Source organism: Microplitis demolitor, chromosome 7 (genome assembly GCF_026212275.2).
Source record: "Microplitis demolitor isolate Queensland-Clemson2020A chromosome 7, iyMicDemo2.1a, whole genome shotgun sequence".
Lineage (NCBI taxonomy): Eukaryota > Metazoa > Arthropoda > Insecta > Hymenoptera > Braconidae > Microplitis > Microplitis demolitor.
The window spans coordinates 17,150,500-17,172,362 of NC_068551.1; the positions used below are offsets into that span (position 1 = coordinate 17,150,500).

The 21,863-nt window shown below is 26.8% G+C and overlaps 2 protein-coding genes across 6 annotated transcripts in view; one reads left to right on the forward strand and one right to left on the reverse strand.

Annotated features, from left to right (window-relative positions):
* Positions 1 to 21,863, forward strand: part of LOC103577250 (voltage-dependent calcium channel gamma-4 subunit) — a 129,857-nt gene that overhangs the window by 48,218 nt on the left and 59,776 nt on the right. The window lies entirely within an intron of this gene.
* LOC103577248 (allatostatin-A receptor) lies at positions 431 to 13,818 on the reverse strand. 4 transcript variants are annotated; one of them, XM_053740698.1, is made up of 5 exons: positions 13,132 to 13,818; positions 8,668 to 8,797; positions 7,102 to 7,371; positions 6,738 to 6,983; positions 431 to 507 (listed from the first exon to the last, which is right to left on the reverse strand). In XM_053740698.1, exons 1-4 carry the CDS (start codon positions 13,572 to 13,574, stop codon positions 6,738 to 6,740), a joined length of 1,089 nt encoding a protein of 362 aa, XP_053596673.1. In that variant the 5' UTR covers positions 13,575 to 13,818; the 3' UTR covers positions 431 to 507. The 4 variants fall into 4 exon arrangements, with proteins under 4 accessions (XP_053596673.1, XP_008556040.1, XP_053596674.1 ...); XM_008557818.2 differs by lacking the exon at positions 431 to 507 and adding an exon at positions 1,986 to 2,350 and having other exon boundaries at positions 7,102 to 7,353; XM_053740699.1 differs by lacking the exon at positions 431 to 507 and adding an exon at positions 1,986 to 2,275.

The window sequence follows — 21,863 nt, forward strand, 5'->3', positions numbered from 1 at the left end:
ATATTTATTTCCGTCATAATTATTAATTGAAATTATTTTTTTTTCTTATAATCTGTATCCCATAAAATATATTAAGTAAATAAATTTTTGGTCGGACGGATAAAATTATTTATTTTAAAGATTTGATAAATTTTAATAACTAGAATATATAAGAGGTGGTTAATTAACTAATTAAATTAATGAGTAAGTGTAATAAAAAAGTGTACAAAATTTTATATACACTAAATTATCACTTGGTATTGAATAAAACAAATTTTATAAATTTATCAACAAACAGCTCAAGATCTAGTTTTTTTTTTTTTTTTGTCAACAATTTATAAAAAACGAATTTCCCATGAGGCAGGTTAGATAAAGTAGATTTAATAAATTATTCTATACATATTCTCTTATACATTAACTATGTATATATAACATAAACTCTAAAATTTAAGCTTATTAAAGTCAACAAATATTTAAAATTAATTTTAAACTAAAATATTTATATTCCGTGAAGAGAATTCCATTCACCTGAAATGAGAAAATTTTTACATTTAAATAAATACATTACCTTTAACTGATACCAAACATTTTTTTTGCTTAACAAATATTTTATTTTTCAATATTCTTTATTTATTTTTAAAGTTTGCTTCGATTCGACTTCGTAGTCACGTACGTAACCATCGCTTTATATATATGTATTTTAAACAAGTTTCTTTGAACATCGAATTCACGAAAGATAACAGAAAGAACTAAATTAAATAAAATTGTAAATTCCGTCACATTTCTTACGGAATCAAATTTTATTTCTTATTTGAACAATCGATTTATTGTTCATAGCGTTAGCTTTATTTCTATTCATCACATATTATATTAGTCCAATTTTTAAAAAATCGATTATTTTCCAAGCACACACTCAATAGTTTCCGTAGGATTCAGCAGGACGAAGACGCCTGTTGAAATTTAAGCCCTTAATATTAACATTAAATACTCCCTGATTGCGATTTTCTCATTTAAATAGCATGGGAAAAAAATTTAAGTTTGGAATTTTATACCTCAGTAATGGCGTATTATACAAATAAGCCTAAGATGGATTTTTTTTGGGAATTGAACGTTCTTCAAATAAGGTCTTCTATGATTTTTTAATAAATCCATCTGTTCAAAATTTATTTGAGCTTGAATTCAAATTTATAGTAAATTTCGAGATCTTTTTACTTTTGCAACGAAACTATCAGACTTATCACAAAATGTCATAGAATCTTTTTTGTAGACAATTTTATTCCTTACAAATTATTCTGAATAAATATTTTCCAAATTCTGCATAACTTTCTAGTTATTTCCATTTTAATATCAAGCTCTTAAAATCGATCAGAACACTATTGTTTTTTTTATTATATATACATATATACCCGCGTAAAAAATGTTTCATAAAAGATCATAATCGTAAACTTCCAAATTTGAGACAACTCTGAATTTTGAGTTGATCATTTTTGGAACTGAAAACATTCAAAAGAAAAAACAATTTTTTGCTGACTACTTTTTAGCAACATTCGTCTTAATTATTTAAGCAAAAATATTTCGACTTAAAAAAATTTACTGGTTTAAAAAACCTTTAATAAAAAAAAGCCTTTAAAACCAATTATATATGAACGTTTGATGATTTTTGATAATAACTTTTTAAAGCCGTGGTTTTGAGGTTACAAATTTCTCTACTTTTGAATCTTTTTAAGCTTCCAAAAATGCTCAACTCAAAATTCAGAATTGTCTCAAATTTAAAAGTTCACTGTCATGAACTTTTCTGAAACTAACTTTTTTTACATGGGTACTTACGTATACTTTTAGAATTTATAACTTTGATGCAACGAGCAGGTTAAAATAAAATCTGCGTTAAACGAGCAGAACTAAAAAGCCAATCCTATAAGATTACGTCTGTCGCTTCTCGTTTAAATGTTCGTGAAGAATCACGAGCTTTACGAAGTGGGATATCGTAAGCCAAAGGATGAAAGTTGAAACGCTGATAATTTTAAGCTTATCACGAAGATCTGTTATCATTTTATTCCTTTTTTTTCTGTTTCTTTCAACTCTGCGTGATATTTGCACTTTACGATAGCATTTAGTTGGTGACAAAAATAATCAAAATTAATCGTTATTTAATTTTTTTTTTTCTCATGTAATTTTCTTTACATATTTTTTTACATTTCGCTTCTTATAAATAGAAAAATCCGTAAAAGTAAAATTAAAAAATTTTTTGTCATTGTTTCATCTTGCCCCGGCCATGCACTGGTAGGTTATTAAGTCCCTAATAAACAAGAAAATGAAAGAAAAGTTTTTTGGAAGGGAGCCATTATGGAATGAGTCGTATTGCCCCTCTTACCTAAAATGGTTAAAATTGTACAATAAATAAAAAACAATATTTGAATAAAAAAAACATTAAGGATATTTTTGGAACCAAAATTCAACAAAGTTAATGTAAATGATTTCACTTTATAAAGAATTCTGCAGTTAAAAAGGTGTCCTTGCGGTGTAAATTAACTCCTATCAAAGTATGAGGGCCTGAGTATAAGTGTTTTAAGATCAATAAAACGGAAAAAAAATAATAATATTTCGTTAAAATCACGAAATTATCGTTAATTGAGAAAAAAAAATTTTTATTGCCTATAAAATAAGAAATTTCACTTTTATCAAACTAACCAAATTGTATAAATTTTTGATCACTCATCGAATTAATTATTTACAAACAATATGATAATTATTTTTACTATAACTCTGATGTTATTCATGAAAGAAAAACTAATTTTCGGATGATAAATTAATGAGTAATCATTTTATTTGTTTTTTCGCGCTGGTTTAGTTTGCAAACAGACTTGAATCATGAAAATCTGTTTCCTATATTTCATGCAATAACATCAACATGTTACTGTGGACAAATATTCGTTGGATGTATCCATAGATTGGTAAATTTGTCGTATCATTAATTTTTAAAACAATAAACTTGTTTTTTTTTTTTTTTTATTTGAAATACTATTCGACTACTGATACTTCAAAAATAAATCTACTTTTTTTTGACACCAGGAAAAATTTTAATATCGCTTCCAGTGTTATTATAACACCGATTTCAGGGCTAAATTTAACACTGGAATAGCGTGGACTTGCATTGATTTTTTTTTACAGTGTATAAATATATATTTAATAATCAAGTAAAAAAAAAAAAATTGTACGGAAAAAATAAATTGTCTCTCAAAACTGACCAACCGATTTGACTGACAAGTCAATTTTTTTTTCAACATATAAAGATTTAAAAAAAAAAATTAGGGTAATCTAGAGAAAAATGAGCGCCATTTTTGAGACAAAAGAATATATATTTTCGAAGCAACCCAATTTTGTCTGACCCTCCCGTTCATCATATTTAATTCTTCCGTAAATCTTTTCGATTTTTTAGACGTATTTTATTGTTAATTACTACGTTATTAAAACTAATTATTTTTTTCCACCAATTTAATATTAAAGTGCACTTTCAAATTTAATTGCAAAAATGACATTTGTGTTTAAAAGCTTAATGTAATTACTTCTGTATACTGTCTGCCGGTACTGAATGAATTGAAAAAAAAAAAAAAAAAAAAAATGAATGAATGAAGCGAAATTAAAAATAAATTATTATATTCTTTAAAGTCATTATTAAAAATACAATAATTAAAACTTGTTAGTTTTTTTTTAAAGTTGTTATTAAAACTACAATAATTAAAAGTTTTCACTTTTTTTTTAAATAAAAAAAAATACTTTTTCAATAAAAAAGTATATAAAAGATAAATTCATTCATTATTTTTGTGTGCCAACATAAAATCTTGATAAATCGTACCAATTATTTTTCAGTAAATTTCACCGGCATATTTCTAGTCACTGTTTACTCACGTTCACAATCAATACTCGTAGTAATTTATATTTTTTAAAATTATTAAGCACACAGAATACGTAATGAGAAAATCTTTAGCTCGTAAATTACTTAGTGCCGGAAAACTAATGAGTAACTCATGGTGTTAATTAACTTTAAAAAATATTTAAACAAATAACAATAACAATAATAATGCACTGTTAAAAATCATTAGTGAATTCAGAGTGATCTTGATTCTATTTAAATCTGTATCCACTCCGATTCGGAATTTTAATTTTGAAATAAACTCTCTTTAGGAATCAATCCCACTTCGAACCAAAGTTTCTAAATTATAATCAACTTCTCTTCGGAGTGATTTTTACTAAGGGCATTAAATAAATACACAGTCGTTCGCTTCGCATTCACTCCGGATTTAATCCGCGAATTTTTGACAGTTCAATGATAAAAAAAATAATGATAGGACATACTGTAAAAAATTTTGAATCCGCAATGTGGTGTGATTGATTCGGTGTTAAAATTTTTAACACTGTCGTTGTAAAAGTTACATGACTCACAGTGTTAAATTGTGGACCATGTGGATTAGAATGTTCACACCATCAATGGTGTAAATGTATAACTTATTTATTTGAAACTCTCGATTACTCCAGCACTATGAATTTAATTTTTCTTTTAAAATAATCTACATCAATAATAATAATGATACACTAGTGCTGCATCCTATATATTATTCGGGTTCCGTAACAAAATAACCTGAAAAAAATAACTTTGTTATTAAATAACCTGAACGACATTAACCTTCAAGTACAAGACATATTATTTATAATTTTTTCAGGTTATTTTGTTACGAGGTTGTTTTGTCGGGGTTATTTTGTCCGAGGATAACCGGTCGCGGCACAATTATTCGATAATTCTTAACTAAAGATTATATTACCGAACAATATTTAAGCTAGTAACACCAAAGGGTGTTAGAAAAAACACTCACATCATGTTAAAAGTACACCGCTTGATATTTCACACCAAAAAATCTTTACAGTGCAAATATAATGATAAAAGTTCATAAATTACCATCAGTGATTTATTTTATGACTCATGATCGTTGAATAAAGAAAAATAAAATTTACCGAATAATGACCGATGTACTAAAAATAAATCTGATTGCATCATAAAACAGTTGATATTTTTCTGTTTTATTACACTAGGTATTACGAAAATTAATTTACTTTCAAAGTATTGATCGTAATACATTTCCTTGATGATGAAAAAAAAAAAATATATATATATATATATATCGAAACTATTTATAAACCAACACGTTTTTCCTCTATTATTTCTTCCCTTTTTTTTCTACCTCTATATGCCATAAAATTTCGTAACAATGCCACTCAGACTGTACTCTTCAATCAGACGATTACAATATACGAACCGAGTCATTTCTTATTTCGACCCTCCTATCTTTTCTATCATCTGTCGTTTTAGTGATCAGAGAAAAGGATACCCGTTATATTACTTGTAATTTACGCCCTGCTCTTAAATACAATAGATAAATCTCATTGGATTGTTCTATTTTATTATTTTTTTAAATTACTTTCTTATTTGCATGAATAAAAACAAAACCAATTAAAGTAATCTTTTGTAAATTAATTGCCTGGAAATTTATTTTCTAAATGATGTCGATAAATATTTGGTAGTTTTACTAAGATAAATACGTATATGTTTATGTATACACACTGTAAAAAACTTGCGGAGTGGATGATTTTTTATTTATTTAATTCCCTCGCAGTGAATTTCACTCCAAAGAGGAGTTTCGGAAAATGTTAATTATAAAAAAAATTACTAATACATAGTGAGCTTAGGTCTTTGATATTCTGAAATTTATACTGATTATGGAAATAATTACGAGCTCCCTTTTCATACATTCACGCGAAATAATTATCAACTATAAGCAGCTTTTAATAAGACTTGAACAAATATGATTCCATTGAGTCACAAACTGTCGTATGACTTACATCAACTATGCCACGAAATAACATTTCATATTGTACTGAAATATCAAATATTCCCATAAAATCTATCTCACTATAGCTATTCAATAATTTAATATTTTCACTATATATTAAATATATGAAATTATAATTTAGTGAGTTACTAAAACATTTTATAAATTAAAAACATAATAATTTAAGTTTAATTATTAATATCTGAATGAATTATTTATTTAAATAATTATGTTTCTTATTAACAGCTGTTTTTATTAAATATAAATTTATTTAAGTATTAAAACTCCAGACCGGAGTGAATGCGGATTGAAATAAAATCCACGTCACTCCGTAATTACTCCACCCATGAAAAAATCCCTCATCACTTCGCATACAGAGTGATTTTATTATAAAACTCCAGACTTCCGAGTGACAAAGTGAATTCGGATTAAAATAAAATTCGGATCCACTCCCGATTTTTTAAAGTGCATATTTCATTTGTAAACTATAATTAATAATAATATTAATTCAATTAAAAATTCGTCAAATAAAAAAAAACAAGTCTAATAACGTGCTTGAGTTAACACGTTTTTTTAATAGTATTATCTCAGAATAGAACAAGCTTGGAAGTTTCTTAATGATGCGGAAAAGTCTGCTAAAATACCGTGACTTTTTTTTTTTTTTATTTATTTATAGAACTACTTTTTCTCTTCAAAACAATTCAACAAGATTTTGTTATATGATAGTTTTCATGATTTAAACATATGTATATATATATATATATATTTTGAAATAAATTTATTATACTAGTGAGTTCTTCCGGCACTTGTTGACACTTTTATAGAATAAAAAAGTATGTAAAGAATAGTTTGTTAAAAAATATATATATTTCTTACCTAAAGAATATCGCCACTACTAGCAGCCCTTGTAGTTTTAGTAGGAGGGCCAAGACCTTGGGGATTATATCTTGGTCTACAGTAAATTATTTTTCTAAAGGCTTTACGAAAGTTTTCACTTAAGAAAGCATACAAAATTGGATTGACACAGCTATTCATATATGCCAATACATGACTCGCTATTTGAATCATCACCGACGTCGTTGTTAGAGGATAAAAGTTTAATGATTTTGCGACTAATATTAACTGTAACAAATAAAAATTTAATTTATTACTTATAATACGATATTTCAATAACTTGGGAAAGAAATAATCTAATAACAGCAAATGAAAAAGAAAAAAAATAATAAATTAAATTACTGACCTGAAGAGGACACCAACAAAAAGCAAAAACTCCGACCACAACAATTACAAGCCGAGTAACTCTCCTTCTACCACGTCGACTTTCAGCACTCGTACGTGCTCCTCGCCACAACCTTACTAACATGCATATGTAGAGACCACATATGAGAGTTAAAGGTATCACGTAGCTCAATAAAAAAAATGTAACTTGGAAAACCACCCAGTCGTCGAGGCGAATTCGACAAAACATTTGATTTAATTTATCACCTGGTCGCTGTAATGATGGATAAATCTGCAGACATGAGCTACGGAGTTCCGTGAACTTTTTTTACGTTATTATAACAACTTTTGGATATATTTAATTAATTACTAAAATAATAATAACACACTGTAAAAAACAATCGGTGTAAGTTCACACTATTCCGGTGTTGAATTCAACCCCAAAAACGGTGTAAAGAGTTTTTCTAGTGTTAAAACTAAAAGTAGTTTTATTTTTGACGTATCAGAAGATGGAATGTATTTCAAATACAAAAAAAAATTTGACCCGGACTCATACTCCGATCGGAGTTATGTACACCGTTTTAATACCGTCTGGATAACACCGCTAAATAGCACCTCTTTACTGGTGTCAGTTCATTTTAACACCGCTCTTTTTACAGTGTAGTAAAAATAAAAATGATAATTAGTCTACACACAGAGAAAAATATTGTAGTTTCTACCATGTCCGAATCGTAATTATTACAATCGCAAAACTTTTAAGTCTATCTTAATATACTGTAAAAAATCACCGGGGTAAGTCCAAGCGATGTAGGTGTTAAAATCGGTGGTATTAAATTTCAACACTGAAAGCGGTGTAGATATTCTTTACCGGTGTTAAAATATTTTACTTTGTGAATATTTTTACTTACTTGATCACTATACTTGTTAATAAATGATATTTTTTTATTAATATTCATAAAGAACTGACATTTTTTGTATTTTATATAAAATCTTTAAAGTTAATACCCTAAGTGGACGCAGTTTACTCTGTTTTTACACCGATATTACTCCACTTTTACACCGGTATTTTTACACCGCCGAATTACGCCTTCTACACTGGTGTAATTTCATTTCAACACCATTATGTTTACAGTGTATTAACAATTACAATACGTATAGTGATTCCTATCATGTGAAACGGTAACTATTGTATAGCAAACACTGTGAAAAATTCCCAATAAATTTTACTATGCACCCATAGTAAAATTTTTTGGGAATTTATCACAGTGTAGGAGAGCCTACCATATTCACATATTAGTTTTTATTATACTATACATAACATACTTGCTTCGCTCGCCTTAATTTTTTCAAAAATCCCGCCACTATCTCAGTCGACCAACCGACAACCGAATAAAATAGTCACAGAAGTGACGTAAAATGATGCGACACCCGGTCATAAACTTTTTAGAAAAGGATAGAAGAGGATATACACAATATTAGATATCACTGCGATAGTGAATATTACAATTTTTTTCTCTCCGTGTAGTTAATAAACATTTTATGAATATATACATCCAAAAGTTTTCATAAATAATATAAAATTACTCACCTCACCGTGGATAATAAGCACTGGAATAGACGCAGTTAAAATAATTAACCACGCGAGACAAATCGCTAAGAAGGCGTGGTTTTCTGTTCTCACAGTCATAGAAGCTATTGGATGTACAACTGCCAGATACCTTGTGCAAAACAAAAAGTTTATTTATTATTATACTAGGTGATCAACTTCAAGTATGTTCTGACAACTTATACGAGGGTGTCAAGTTTATTCTCCCCGATTGTTTTAGTTTGATAGTTTACACGTGCAAATTCTCAAGTGGTCTGTTGATAAAAAAAAATATAATTTACTATTTGTTTTTATCACGATTATATATTATTGATTTTTTATATATTTATTTACTGTCAACGGATGGTGTGGTAAGATAAAATAAACATGGTGTTGCTGTGAGGTGATTATTTATATCCATGAAAGAATCATGAGAATTTAGGGTAAGATAATAAATGTATGTAATATTATACTTGGGTTCCAATATCTTTTAGTGTATAAGTAAATAGATCTCATTAAAACGATAAAATTCAATGTAATTTTAAGTTATCACGTTACGAAATTTCAAAGGAACTCTTATGTTTTAATTTAATAAATTCTTTGGTAATTGAAATAATAGTTATTATTATCATGATTTTATGTAAGCTATTATAGTATGTAAATTATGTAATATCATTTAATTATCATAACAAAGATATTCTGCATTTCATCAATTTCATGAATAAAATTTAAGGAATTTAATAATAAATTATTTCTGTCTCTGAAACAGAATTATTACTGTCAATAATGTAATTCAAAGTTATGTTAAATTGTTGCTGCTCAAAATTTAGACGTCATTATTTTATCCCTTTATATTACAGCTCTCTGAAAATTATTTGACCAGTATATAATAATAAGCACTTTTATTTAAATGAGTCGTTTAAAAAATGATAATGGATGTAATTTCGCGGTACTTATTCAAGAGTCTAATTGATGCCTCAGGAGGTGTTAAGTATTTTACGGAAACTTTTTGTTGCATGAATTATAAAGTGCTTTATAATTATCGTAAATCGTATTAAATAAAAAATTTTTTTATAAAACATTTCCCTGCTTTACAATTATTGTGGAAAATACTACGAAAAATTTATATGATTGCATTTAATATTTTATTTTAAAGTAGTCAAGAAAACAAATAAAATTAACAATACATCTGAATTTTTTTCAATCCACTTGGGCAAAAATATTCGGCCGAAAATAGACCGAAAAAGCTAAATTTGACAGAAATCACGCCGGCCGTAGAATTTTATTCAAAAAGGCATAAATTCGGTCAAAAATACGCCGGTTTTATGCAACAGGATTTTCATGTTACAGCAACAAGACAAATCCAGAATTGCAATTTTTTTCAAATTTTGAAATTTTAATATACTGACCAAAAAAAATGGTAAATGAAACTTGTTCCTCATTCTATTGATTCCACAGGAAAAATCGTGTTGCTGTAACAGAATTTTGTCCTGTTGCAGCGCGTATTTTTTTTCGTGTAATAAATAGGCCGAAAATTATGTATCTGAAGATCGAAACGTTTCTCGCGATACTAAAACAAAAAAACAAAATAAAAAGTAAAAAATCTACTGGATCTAGATTTCTGAGATATTTCGCATAGGCGCTAGTATTTTAGCCGAAAATTTCAGTCAACCCCAATCACCCCTAAAGCAATCAAATCACAAATTTTTTCCATTTTCGTTGCGCGAAAAACGTTCCGATCCTCAGATACATCGAAAATTGGCTTAAATTTTGCTGATAAGTTATGTACCTGAAGATCAGAACGTTTTTCCCGAAACGAAAATAAAAAAATCAAAGAAAAGTAAAAAATCTACTGGATCTCGATTTCTGAAAAGTTCCGCAGGTCAACCGAAAATTACAGGCCACCTTCAACTACCCCTTAGGTCACCTTTAAAGTCAAATTACATACATTTTATCATTTTCGTTACGTGAAAAACGTTTTGATTTTTAGGAACATGAAAAATTGAGTTTACCTAGGCATGGACCTTTTGTCAGCCACTTTTTGGCTTGAAAAAAAAATTTATCATTTTTTCGGCTCGAAATTTTTTTACTCGGGCATTAAGATCTACTCTAATTCAATTCGATCTATTTTTTTTTTACTTGAAATTTTTGATGCTCAGTTTGTTCATTTGACTTTGATCTTTATAAATCTCTACATATCTATACATATATCTAAAAAAATTGAAAAAAAATTTTGTGTAGATCTCATCTATTATTTTCGGTTATATAGAGTCAATGTCATTATTAATTATTTTTTAAGTTATTTAATAAAAATACACAAAGAAGTCAATAATTTACAGTAAGGAAATAGTTCTCTCCCTCGAAAGCTTTATAAAGATTTATGTTGGCAACTTTTTTGTTTTTCTTTTAAAGAATTATAAATAGTTTTATTTTAACTGTTTTTCCACAACTTTTATTTCACGGAAGCTCTATGAAATTTTCTCAAATAAAATAAGTATTATTTTTACTTAATATACATATATATATATATATAATTATTGTTATCGCGTAAAATATCATTTGGTGTTTTTGTAACTGTGCCACGCTTTTTTAAATAATACAAATAAAAGTATTTTTTTTTTTATTTTCAGTTCGAATTCACTAGTCATTAATTTCATTTTCGGCAAATATACATCCACAATATATTGTGAGCATCATAAATACATTCGTTCATCAAATGTAAAAAAAAATTCATGAACTATACCGTTCTTGTGGCTTTATAATTGTAATAAAAAATTCCAATAGCAAATGAATCGGAGTAAAATTATTATTTGGTGTTCGTACAAATAATAAATAATGAGTATTGTTATAAATACCAGAGTTATATAGAGCGATTGTATTGAAAATTCCCATTCAGAGCCGCAAATGATTGGAATTTATGAATGAATAACTTCTTTTTTTTTTTTACACAAAATTATAATTTATTTAAAAAAAAAAAAAATTGATATTTAACTTGAATTATAACCCGTGTGAAATGGCATGTGGCCCAATTGGGACGATAGCCAATAAGGAAAAAAAAACCCCGTATGAAAAAACAATATATGGTTAAAATATATAAAATCATTTATGTTTGCAACAAAAAAATATATGATATAGTATATTGTATATTATAAAAAATTATATAGCGATTTTGGCTGATTTAATATAAAATTATATATAGTAGTAAATATATGTATTCCATATATGTAACATATGTTTTTTATATGAAACTATATATACATTTACATTTACCTTATAATATATTGTATTGATATATTTCCTTTTATATTCAAAAAATATAAAATTTTTATATGAAATGAAATATATGATAGCATATAATATAAATTATATATGGCACCATTTATTTTCTTTGTTATATTTTAGCATATATCTTATTCGATGTATGTATATGGATATGGGTATATCATATATTCGCATCAAATTAACTAATTTTGAAAATTTTATCTGCAATTTAAAATTTAGATCTAATTTAATTGGAGTCGGTGATACGAATAAGAAACTTTTTTTTTCCATATACAATATAAATATATGTTTTTATATATGATCAAAGTATATTTTTCGTATTTGATAGAAATATATATTTTTATGTATGAAAAAAAGAATATAGTTTTTGTATATGACAAGAATATATATTTTCATATATGATAAAAATATGTATTTTATATATGCTAAACATATACGGATTCGCATATGATGAATATTATATTTTTTAATATAAAAAAAAAATATATATCAGAAAATATAGTTAAATTGGCCACATATATTTTCTGATATTTATCATACATTTTTACATGTATTTTGACCATATATGTTATTTTCATACGGGAAGTAAGAAATTTACCTGTGTAAAAAAAAATTCGTTAAAAAAAAATTCGCAATCGTGAAGTTCCAAATTTCAAACAATTCTAAACTTTGAGTTGATTGCTTTGGAAAATTTGAAAATATTCAAAAGTAAATCAAAAATAATTCGATTTGAAAAATTTTCTGGTTTGAATTTTAAAAAAAAAATAAAATTGAAACCCGGTGTGAATGTTTATTTTTTTGTAAGAACTTTTCGAAAAATGATCTTGATGTTAACAAACAGTTAACAGTTTATCGATTTTTTTTTTTAGCAAATAAATTGCAAAAAAATAAAAACTTAAAATAGGCACATGTAGAAAATTAAAAAAACTATAGATGCAATTTTTTGACAATTTTTTTTTTTATAATTTATCATCTGAAAAAAATCCAAAAATTATTAGAGTTCATCTAACTTCGATATCATTTCAAAAAAGAAATCTGGTGATTGAAAATTTTTCTACTCTTGAATTTTTTCAGATTTCAAAAAATGATCAACTCAAAGTTCAGAATTGTTTCAAAATTCAAAGGTTACCATCATAAACTTTTTGGAAAAAAATTTTTTTGTATGAATAAATAAATAAAACTCACCTGTCAAGGCTCATCAAAACGAGGGTGTAGACACTGGCGCATACCGTGACAATAATAAGATACTGAACCATTTTGCACCAAGTGTCACCAAATGGCCAGTATAGAAGAACGTAATCCGTAGCAGTAAATGGTATACAAAATATAACAAATAGTAAATCAGCAATAGCCAAATTAATAATCAAAATATTAGTAGTTGATCTCATTCCTGGATTCAATGCAACAACAATTACAACAAGTGAATTGCCAACGAGTCCAAGGAAACCAATTAGACCAAAAAATACAGGCACCACAACTTTCACCATACTATCATTAAGTTCTGCACTTGAATTGTATCCATCACAATTTGGATCCATTGTCGATGTGCAATTTGTCGTATTTATGTTACTAATTTCCCACAATCGAGAAATATTTTTATTTTTAAATCCATCCATTTCTTCCAACATTACTCTTTCACTTTAATGTAACGTCATTGAAAATTTATTAATGAAACCTCGACTAAGTCTTTAACTGCTACTTAAGTTATATTGAAGCTTCGGGATTAAATTTAATCCCAATAAGTACAGTATTGTGTCATTCTTCAGGAAATTCATTATCAAATACTTTTTTTTTTAATCAACAATATAAAGATATATATATTAAATACTTTATTGTAAATTATCAATTTGAAAATCTATACCACCTTTCATTATTATAAATTTCATTATCTCTTCTTTTAATAAAATAATATTTAAATTAAAATAAAATACGATTTTAACTGGAAATATTTATTATAGAACTTTTTGATATGTTGGTTTAACTGTGCGTCATAAAAAGCTATTTGTGTGGCATTGATAAATTATGATGAGGATTGATTTTGATCTTTATTTAGCATACAATGCTCTGCCAAACAACACAGTGGTCTTATAGAAGTAGAGCAGCTTTCACGGAATATCATAAATCAAATAAAATGAATGAAAAAAAAAAATTATACATATATATTAAAAAAATTTAATTACACTGTAAAAAGGCAGTGTTAAAATGAACTCACATCGTAGCGGTGTTATCCAACTGGTGTTAAAATGGTGTACATAAGGAGTAAGTTAAGTCAGATCGGAGTAATAAAGTGTGAGTTATTTTTTTAAGATCTACAAGGAAAAAAAATGATACTTCATTCAAATTACGAAATTGACGTCAATTGGGGTAAACAAAATTTTATTGTTCATGGAATAAGAAAATGTCACTTTTCTTAAGCTGAACAAATTGCTGAAATTTTTATGATCTCAAAATTGACAATCAAAAATTTTTTGATATTTTTTTCAACAAAAAAATTACAAAAAAAAAAAACTAAAAATATGGGCATGTAGAGAATTAAAAAAATTATAGGTGCAATTTTTCCAAAAAAATTTTTTTTAATAATTTATCGCTTTGAAAAATAATCAAAAAACTAATAGACGCTAGCTTAATAGTATCATAAATTTTTGATCATTTATTAAATTAAATATTTGCAAACAATATGATGATTATTTTTATTATAACTCCGACTTTTTTCATAAAGTAATAACTGATTTTCGGATGATAAATTAATTATTGATAATTTTTTTTTATTTTTTTCGTTGATGTAGTTTGCAAAGAAACTTGAATCATAAAAATTTTCCCATATTTTATACAATAACATTAAGATGTCATCGTGGACAAATATCCTTTGGATTTATCAATAAGTTGGTAAATTTGCCGTATCATTAGTTTTTGAAACAATAAAAATTTTTTTGTATCTGAGATACAATTCGACTGATATTTTAAAAACAAAAATAATTTTTTTGAACACCGCTTAACACCAACCTGTTAATTTAACACCAGAACTTACGTTTTTTTTACAGTGTAGTTACAAAATAATTGCAAGCGTTATAAATTAATTGAAGATAAATAAAATATAAAATCATAAAAGAAAATAATTGGTTTTCTATTTAATAAGCAGCTAAAGTAAAATAAATTATTAATAAATAAGAGTTGATCGAAAAACAAACAAACTAAGTCTTGATTAATACGCTCAGCAAACGGACATCTTAAACTTGACAAAGTTTATTCTCAACAGTAATAAATACACAACCGCATCTGGTAAACTATCTCTGACTAACTTTGTTCAAGCTTTGTGTGTCGATATTTGTAATACACTTCACCAGGAAATTAAACTTTGCTAAAATTTTGCGGTTTCAAGATTTACATTAATCTTGGTAATTAAATTTGTTAAACAGAACTACACAATATTGTATTTTAATTTTAATGTAATTACTTGTGATAAAAGTATCATTAAAAAAAAAAAAAAAATATATGTCTTCATAAAAAAGTCTTTAAAAAAGACTCTGTTTTATGTCCTTTCATCTTATCAGGTTTCATATCTGTTAAAGTTTTTTTGCACAGGAACAAAGTGACCATTTATTTCTAAGTATATTTTTAACAAAAGTTTTTTTGAATATAATTTATCTATTTTTTTTTTTTATTTTCAAAAAAATTGTTTTTTAAAATTTACTGTTCATAAGTTTTTATATTCAATTTATTTATGCACAAACACTTGAGTTAATTTTAATTCCTGTAAATTTTCAACATTTCATAGTTTTTTGTTTTTTTTTTTTAATAAAATTATTTTTTTTAATTAACTCTATCCTTGAAAAAAAAAAAAAGTAATTTATAAAATTACTGTTGAATAAATTTAAAATATATGTATATATGACATTGAATAATAAAAATATAATAAACTAAACACGATAATATTTTCTTGTTACGTAATAAAAATAAATAATTTTATTAAAACACTGAATAATCATGTTATTTATTTATATTACAGAATAATTTATCGATTTGATATTTTTATGTCACACTACATTACATAAAATGATAAATAGTCACAGTTATTGTCACGTGTTGTAATGCTTTTTACTATAAATAAATAATGATACGAGATATTAAGTGAAGTAAGTTGACGGTAGGACGCGTCAGGACGAAGTGATTCAGTAGTCGGATCACAACTGCCGCCGACTTTCAAATGAGTGCCAACGATCGCGCCGCCGTAATGGCTCTCATGCTACACCAATTGTGGATCATTGAGATCAAATACATTCTCAGTCGTATATACTCTTATATATATATATATATATATATATATATATATATATATATATATATATATATATATATATATACATATATATCTATATACTAGAGTTACTGCAATACCTACTGATTAAAAGCAGAATTTACTATCAGTTGATTAATCAGAAATTTTTTTAAAAATAATTCTATGGTTGTTCTAGTGGCAGTTTTTTCCGGAAGTCAATAAGAAAATTTAAAACAACCAGTTGACAGTAAAGTAAATATTTATTTAATGTAATAAGAAATTTTTCATTAATTCTTGATCGAGTAATCAAACTAATTTATTAAAAGTCTCTAAAGCGATTTATTATGATTAAGAATTGTAATTATGATGTGTAAACAGAAAAAGTAAAGAATGAAAATTTTTTAATTAAATTTTATTCATTATTAAAAGTTAATTAAAAAGACTGCGAGAGGCTCATGGAATTACATGTGTAGCTTAATTAAATTTATTAGTAATAATTTAATTAATTATTGAATGGTAATAAAATTCCATACTAATTTTTTTCAATTATGCATTTTTCAGATTCCACTTGTTGAATCACATATATATGAGTACTGCGCGTATTATAAATGTAGATTGATATATACACCCTGTACAAAAGCAGTGTTAAAATGAAATCATACACGGAAAGAATTATTTAATTAAATTACTCGGCAATTTCGAGTAATCCTGGACCATTCCAAAAAATTGGTATTTTTTATACCAACTTTTAATATTTTTCATTGAAATATTAATATCACTAGATTATATTTTACTCTACTAGTGAGTAATTTTTTAACAACAGATAAAGTGGTATAGTTATATGATTTTCTACTTTGTTAGGATCCCATATTTAATCGGTTAATGTGATTATTTTATCTGAATCTACCAATTTTTATTCTACGTGTATTAATTTTTGACTCCCCAATATAGCATTTTTTTAAACCTATTGATGTTACGATGAAAAATTACTTGTACTTCGAATAAAATTTCGAATTTATTGAAGTATTTTTTATATTCTAAACTGCAGATTAATATTTCGGTAGTCTTCGTTAATCTTCGGTTAATATCGGCTTCGGTTAAATGTTTTTCTCGCTTCTAGGCTGAAAACATCAACTTTCGTCCCGCTGTGCAAAAAGAACCCGACTAGAATTCCAGTGGGGCATGCTAAAATAACAATTTGGGACGAATGAGGCTTTTCGAAATACAGCAAGCCTAATTTGAAACTTATCCAGTCCTTATGAGGAATACCGAAACTCAATATACCAAAACTTTTCCTAACTTGTTTGTCATTAGGAGTTTTCGGCAGGGCGGAAAAGTTCAGTGAATCTTTAGAATTCCTAACTAAAATCAGATTGGGATGACCAAAGGCTTGCTAAAGTTAGATATGACAAATTTGTCTATTGGGAAAGTCTTCGTCATTGCCTAAATTAGGTATATCTTTGGAATTCCTGGCTGGTACCGAATAATATTTTAATACCATAACTAAACTTAGGAGCCATAATCGGTAGAGTAGCGTAGTAGTTAAAGCGTCGGTCTTCCGTGCGTAGGGTCCCGGGTTCAAATCCCACAACAGCGGTCGTTTATAAGTTTCGCGTTTATCCTTGAATTGAAAATTTCTAATTCGATTGGAAATTAAAGTAACATTAAATTAGAACATCTGATGATAAGCTGCTCTGCAAAAATAATTTTAAACGATAAAAAATAAATAATTTTTTTTTTAATTTAGTAATACAAAATTATATTATTACCGGAGTTAGTAAAAAGCGAACTGAAATTTCTAGTCGGGATGGACTAGATATCAGAATGCGACAAAACTATCACTGTCACCTCGCTATGGCACTAGATGCATATAAATTAAATTAAAGTTTCACTTCAAGATTAAAATTTTAATCAAATTTACTACATATTCATGAGAAATGTTGTCATATATTAAATAACTTAAAAATAATTTCAAAGCAGAAATTTTGTCATACATATTTTAGTGAAATTGCTTGAATTTATTTATGCGGCATTTATTTGTAAGTTAATAGGTTTATGATGACGATCCTTGAAGTGTCACATCAAATATACTCATATATTTTTCACTTGCAAGGGAGGCTGAAATCAGCAGCAACTTGTGTCTATTTCGCGAATTCTTTTGTTGGTATGATTCCAAGTGCTAAATAAAGACATTATAAATATAAATGAGGAAATTGTTGAAAAAAGTGGAACTTTGACAGGAAAAAAATATACAAACAACAGATTACAAAAAATGTGAATATATGGTCATTTGGGCTAACCTTCAAATTTCATGATGCCTTTGAACTTTGAGCTCTTGAAAAATAATTTCTTTATTTACTAAACATTACAAAACACAAAAACAACAAATTGTACAAAAATCTTTTAAAAAATAGACTATTTCTTTCATAAGGAAGAAAGGGAGAAAAAAAGAAATATAAAAATCAATGATTAGCGTAACAGGAAATATATACTTAATAAATATTTGAAAGATAATTGTAATCAAAAATAGAACACAAGTGGCACAAAAAAATTGTTAAATTTAAGACAACAATTTGATATCAAATGTCACCATTTGTTAACTCAAATTCAACAAAGAGCCAACAGTTTTTTTTGTCACTCGGAAAATTATATTATTCACGTAAAAAGTTGATGAAATTACATGGAAATAAAGTATTAAATTACGCTATTAAACCTGTTGAATGATATTATAAAATATAATAATAAAATCATATCCAGTTTATTTCTTTGTACATTAATCAACAAGAACTGGTAGAGATTAACGGATCAACTTGCGCAGTCATCTGTGATCAAGACGTCTGTTAATATTTTACTTCCAAATATCATAAGACAAGAGATTATTATATATATAGACTTTGAAGTAAAAAAAGTGTTGAGCGCCTGCTTCTAGAAGTATCTTACGTAGAACATGTCGTGATACTGTAACAAGATGTGAGATGTGAAGTTTCGATAATACCGGCTGATACACAGTCAGTATCTACTGATAATTATTTGTATACCGGTGGTAAAGTAAATAAATGAGATTTCAATAAAATATATTATTTTATAAAATCTGAGGATAGTAAATTAGAGACCCTGATATCCAAGCTGTCAGCAAGCTTGCGACAATCTACTGCAGCAACTTGCTGTCAAGTTGACCGAAAAAGTAGCATTCCCATAAGTTGACAGCAACAGGTCACCAACTTTCTGAGAAAGTTGATGGCAAAAGTTAGCATCCCATTAGTTGACGGAAAGTTGCCTTCAATTTTCTCAGAAAATTGACGACAAATTGTTGCAGTGAATTGTCGCCAACTTTCTGGAAAAGTTGGTAACAACTTGTAGTCAACGGCTACAAAAGCTGAAAGTTGTCGTCAACTTGATGGCAACTAATTGACATCAACTTTCTGACCAGAAAGTCTTGCTATCAGGGAATATATTTTATTCAATGACCCTGATAGTCATCTAGATGGCAAGTTGACATTGAAATTTACATCCGAAATAAGATGCCAAGTCGACGGTAACTTGTAGTAAATTCGGAAGTAAAATTTTGCCTATTCGAATTTTTTTTCACACAACTTTCAGTCAGATTGAAATTGATTTTCAATCTTCCAGTTTTTGCCGCAACTTGAAGGCAAATTTTGGAGTAAACTTATATTTTTATTACGGCTGTAAATTTGCATCAATTTGTAGTTCATGATGTACTCATAGTACGATTAAAACTTGGAACAGTAGAATTTGACGTCGATTTAATGTTAACCTGATCAAAAACACTGAACAGCAAGTTTTCGCAGAGAAAGTATGGCTATCATTAAATTATATAATTTAAATCATTATTCATAAGATGTAGGGGTAACTGGAGCACAATGGTAATGTTAAAAATTTTTTTTTCGTAAATAATATTTTATTTATTTTACGATTATTATGAATACTTAAGTGATACAAACAACTCAAGATAAATCGGGTCACTTAAAATTTTAATAAATTGAAAAAAAATTTAATCTAACTCGAGAAAAATAATTTTTTGTAATATAAATTATTATAGATTTATTTAATATAAATGGAATGAAAACACGTAAAGTAATTTAAACCAAAAAAAAAAAATATGAAACAAAAAATTTATTTTTAATTTTTTTGGGTCATCGCGTAAGCAAAAAAGAAATGTTTTTTATCAAAATTATAGCAAAAGATGACAGATTTATTAGAAATAAATAAAAATAAATTGTATTCGGTCCTCAAAGGCCATAAAAATTTATTATTCCCTCATATATCTTGCTGTGCCGCTACTCGGTCATCCCTTTATCGAACAAATTTGGTTTATCTAAAATAATCGTTTTTTCAGGGAATGAAAAAAGATAAAAAATTTGTAAATTATTAATTCGATAATTACAAATAAGAGTAATTACACAGCAACCCAGTGCAAGTACCTGGTAGATGACATCTTGTCAAAGCTTCAAGTGTAAATATTATTGACTTTGTAGACTTTAGATAGGTGTACTCCAATCGATCTTACGGCGTCTCATAAATTATATTTATAAAATCAGACAGACTATTGATAGTTATATTTTAAAATATCACTGACCTGAATAATTTTTTTTTCGATGCCAAAATCCCTGTCCCGGATAAAATATTCACATATAAGCTTACTTTATCCCTTCTCCCGAATATTCCTCATGCAATATGAAGTAGAATGGAATAAAATCGAGTAAATATAATTTGACCTAGACGAGAATACTAAAAACTTTTTTTTTCAAAAATTCTAATTGTGGGAGAGCGAAGGGCAAAACGGGACAGAAGGGGAGTGGAGAGAATGGGATTCTCACAAAATTCTATAAAAAAAGTTTGTTTTTTAAAAATTCCAAAATTACTTTTGTGAATATAATTAAGCACTATTTTGGATTTGTTTTGCTAAACTTTTTCAAAAATCGAGTTTCAAAAAATGTCAATGACTTTCATTTTACGATAAAAACTATTCAAAATTTTTTGTCTTCCTTTGCATTCAATAATTATGTAAAATGTAATTTTTCTTTATGTAAATTACTTATAAGAAAATTTAATTTAATTAAATTTATTCCATTTCCAGAAATTTTTTTTTTCACCTTTTTTAGAGGTAATTCATTTTATCCGCAAAAAATACAAATTTTTTTTTTAACGGCAGCTGAAAATTTTTTCTATTCACTTTGAATATTATAAAAAAAAAAAAAATTTAACGTAGTTGAGTCCCTAAAAACTTACTATTTCCTTAAGTACCCCGTTTGCCACCCCCTCCCCCTTCCCCTAATTTATAATGACATTAAAAAAAATCAGTTCTTTAAGAATAGTTTAATTGTAAAAAATATCTATTTATCAAAAATTTTTTTTTACGGTCAGATATTTTCAGTTGAGTTTTTCTCGAAAACAAAATCTCGAAGTACAAACTACAAGCTGCACATTGATGCACTACTGTCTAATCTAGCGAACCCTAATTAAAAGAAACGATCAAAACAATTCCAAACGATTCAATTTTACAACTATATACATATACATTCATCATTGAGTGAATCATTTTGTTTGATCAGAGAAGTGCACTTTAATTTTTTGATAATATTCGTTTAAGAGAAAAACTCAGCTAAAGTTCCTGATTACT

Coding starts and splice junctions, on each gene's coding strand:
- LOC103577248 (XM_053740698.1), bottom strand. CDS start 13,574: ATGTTGGAAGAAATGGATGGATTTAAAAATAAAAATATTTCTCGATTG. Junction 7,372..8,667: donor TGCTTATTATCCACGGTGAG/GTGAGTAATTTT, acceptor TCATGTCTGCAG/ATTTATCCATCATTACAGCG. Junction 6,984..7,101: donor TTTGTTGGTGTCCTCTTCAG/GTCAGTAATTTA, acceptor TATTTGTTACAG/TTAATATTAGTCGCAAAATC.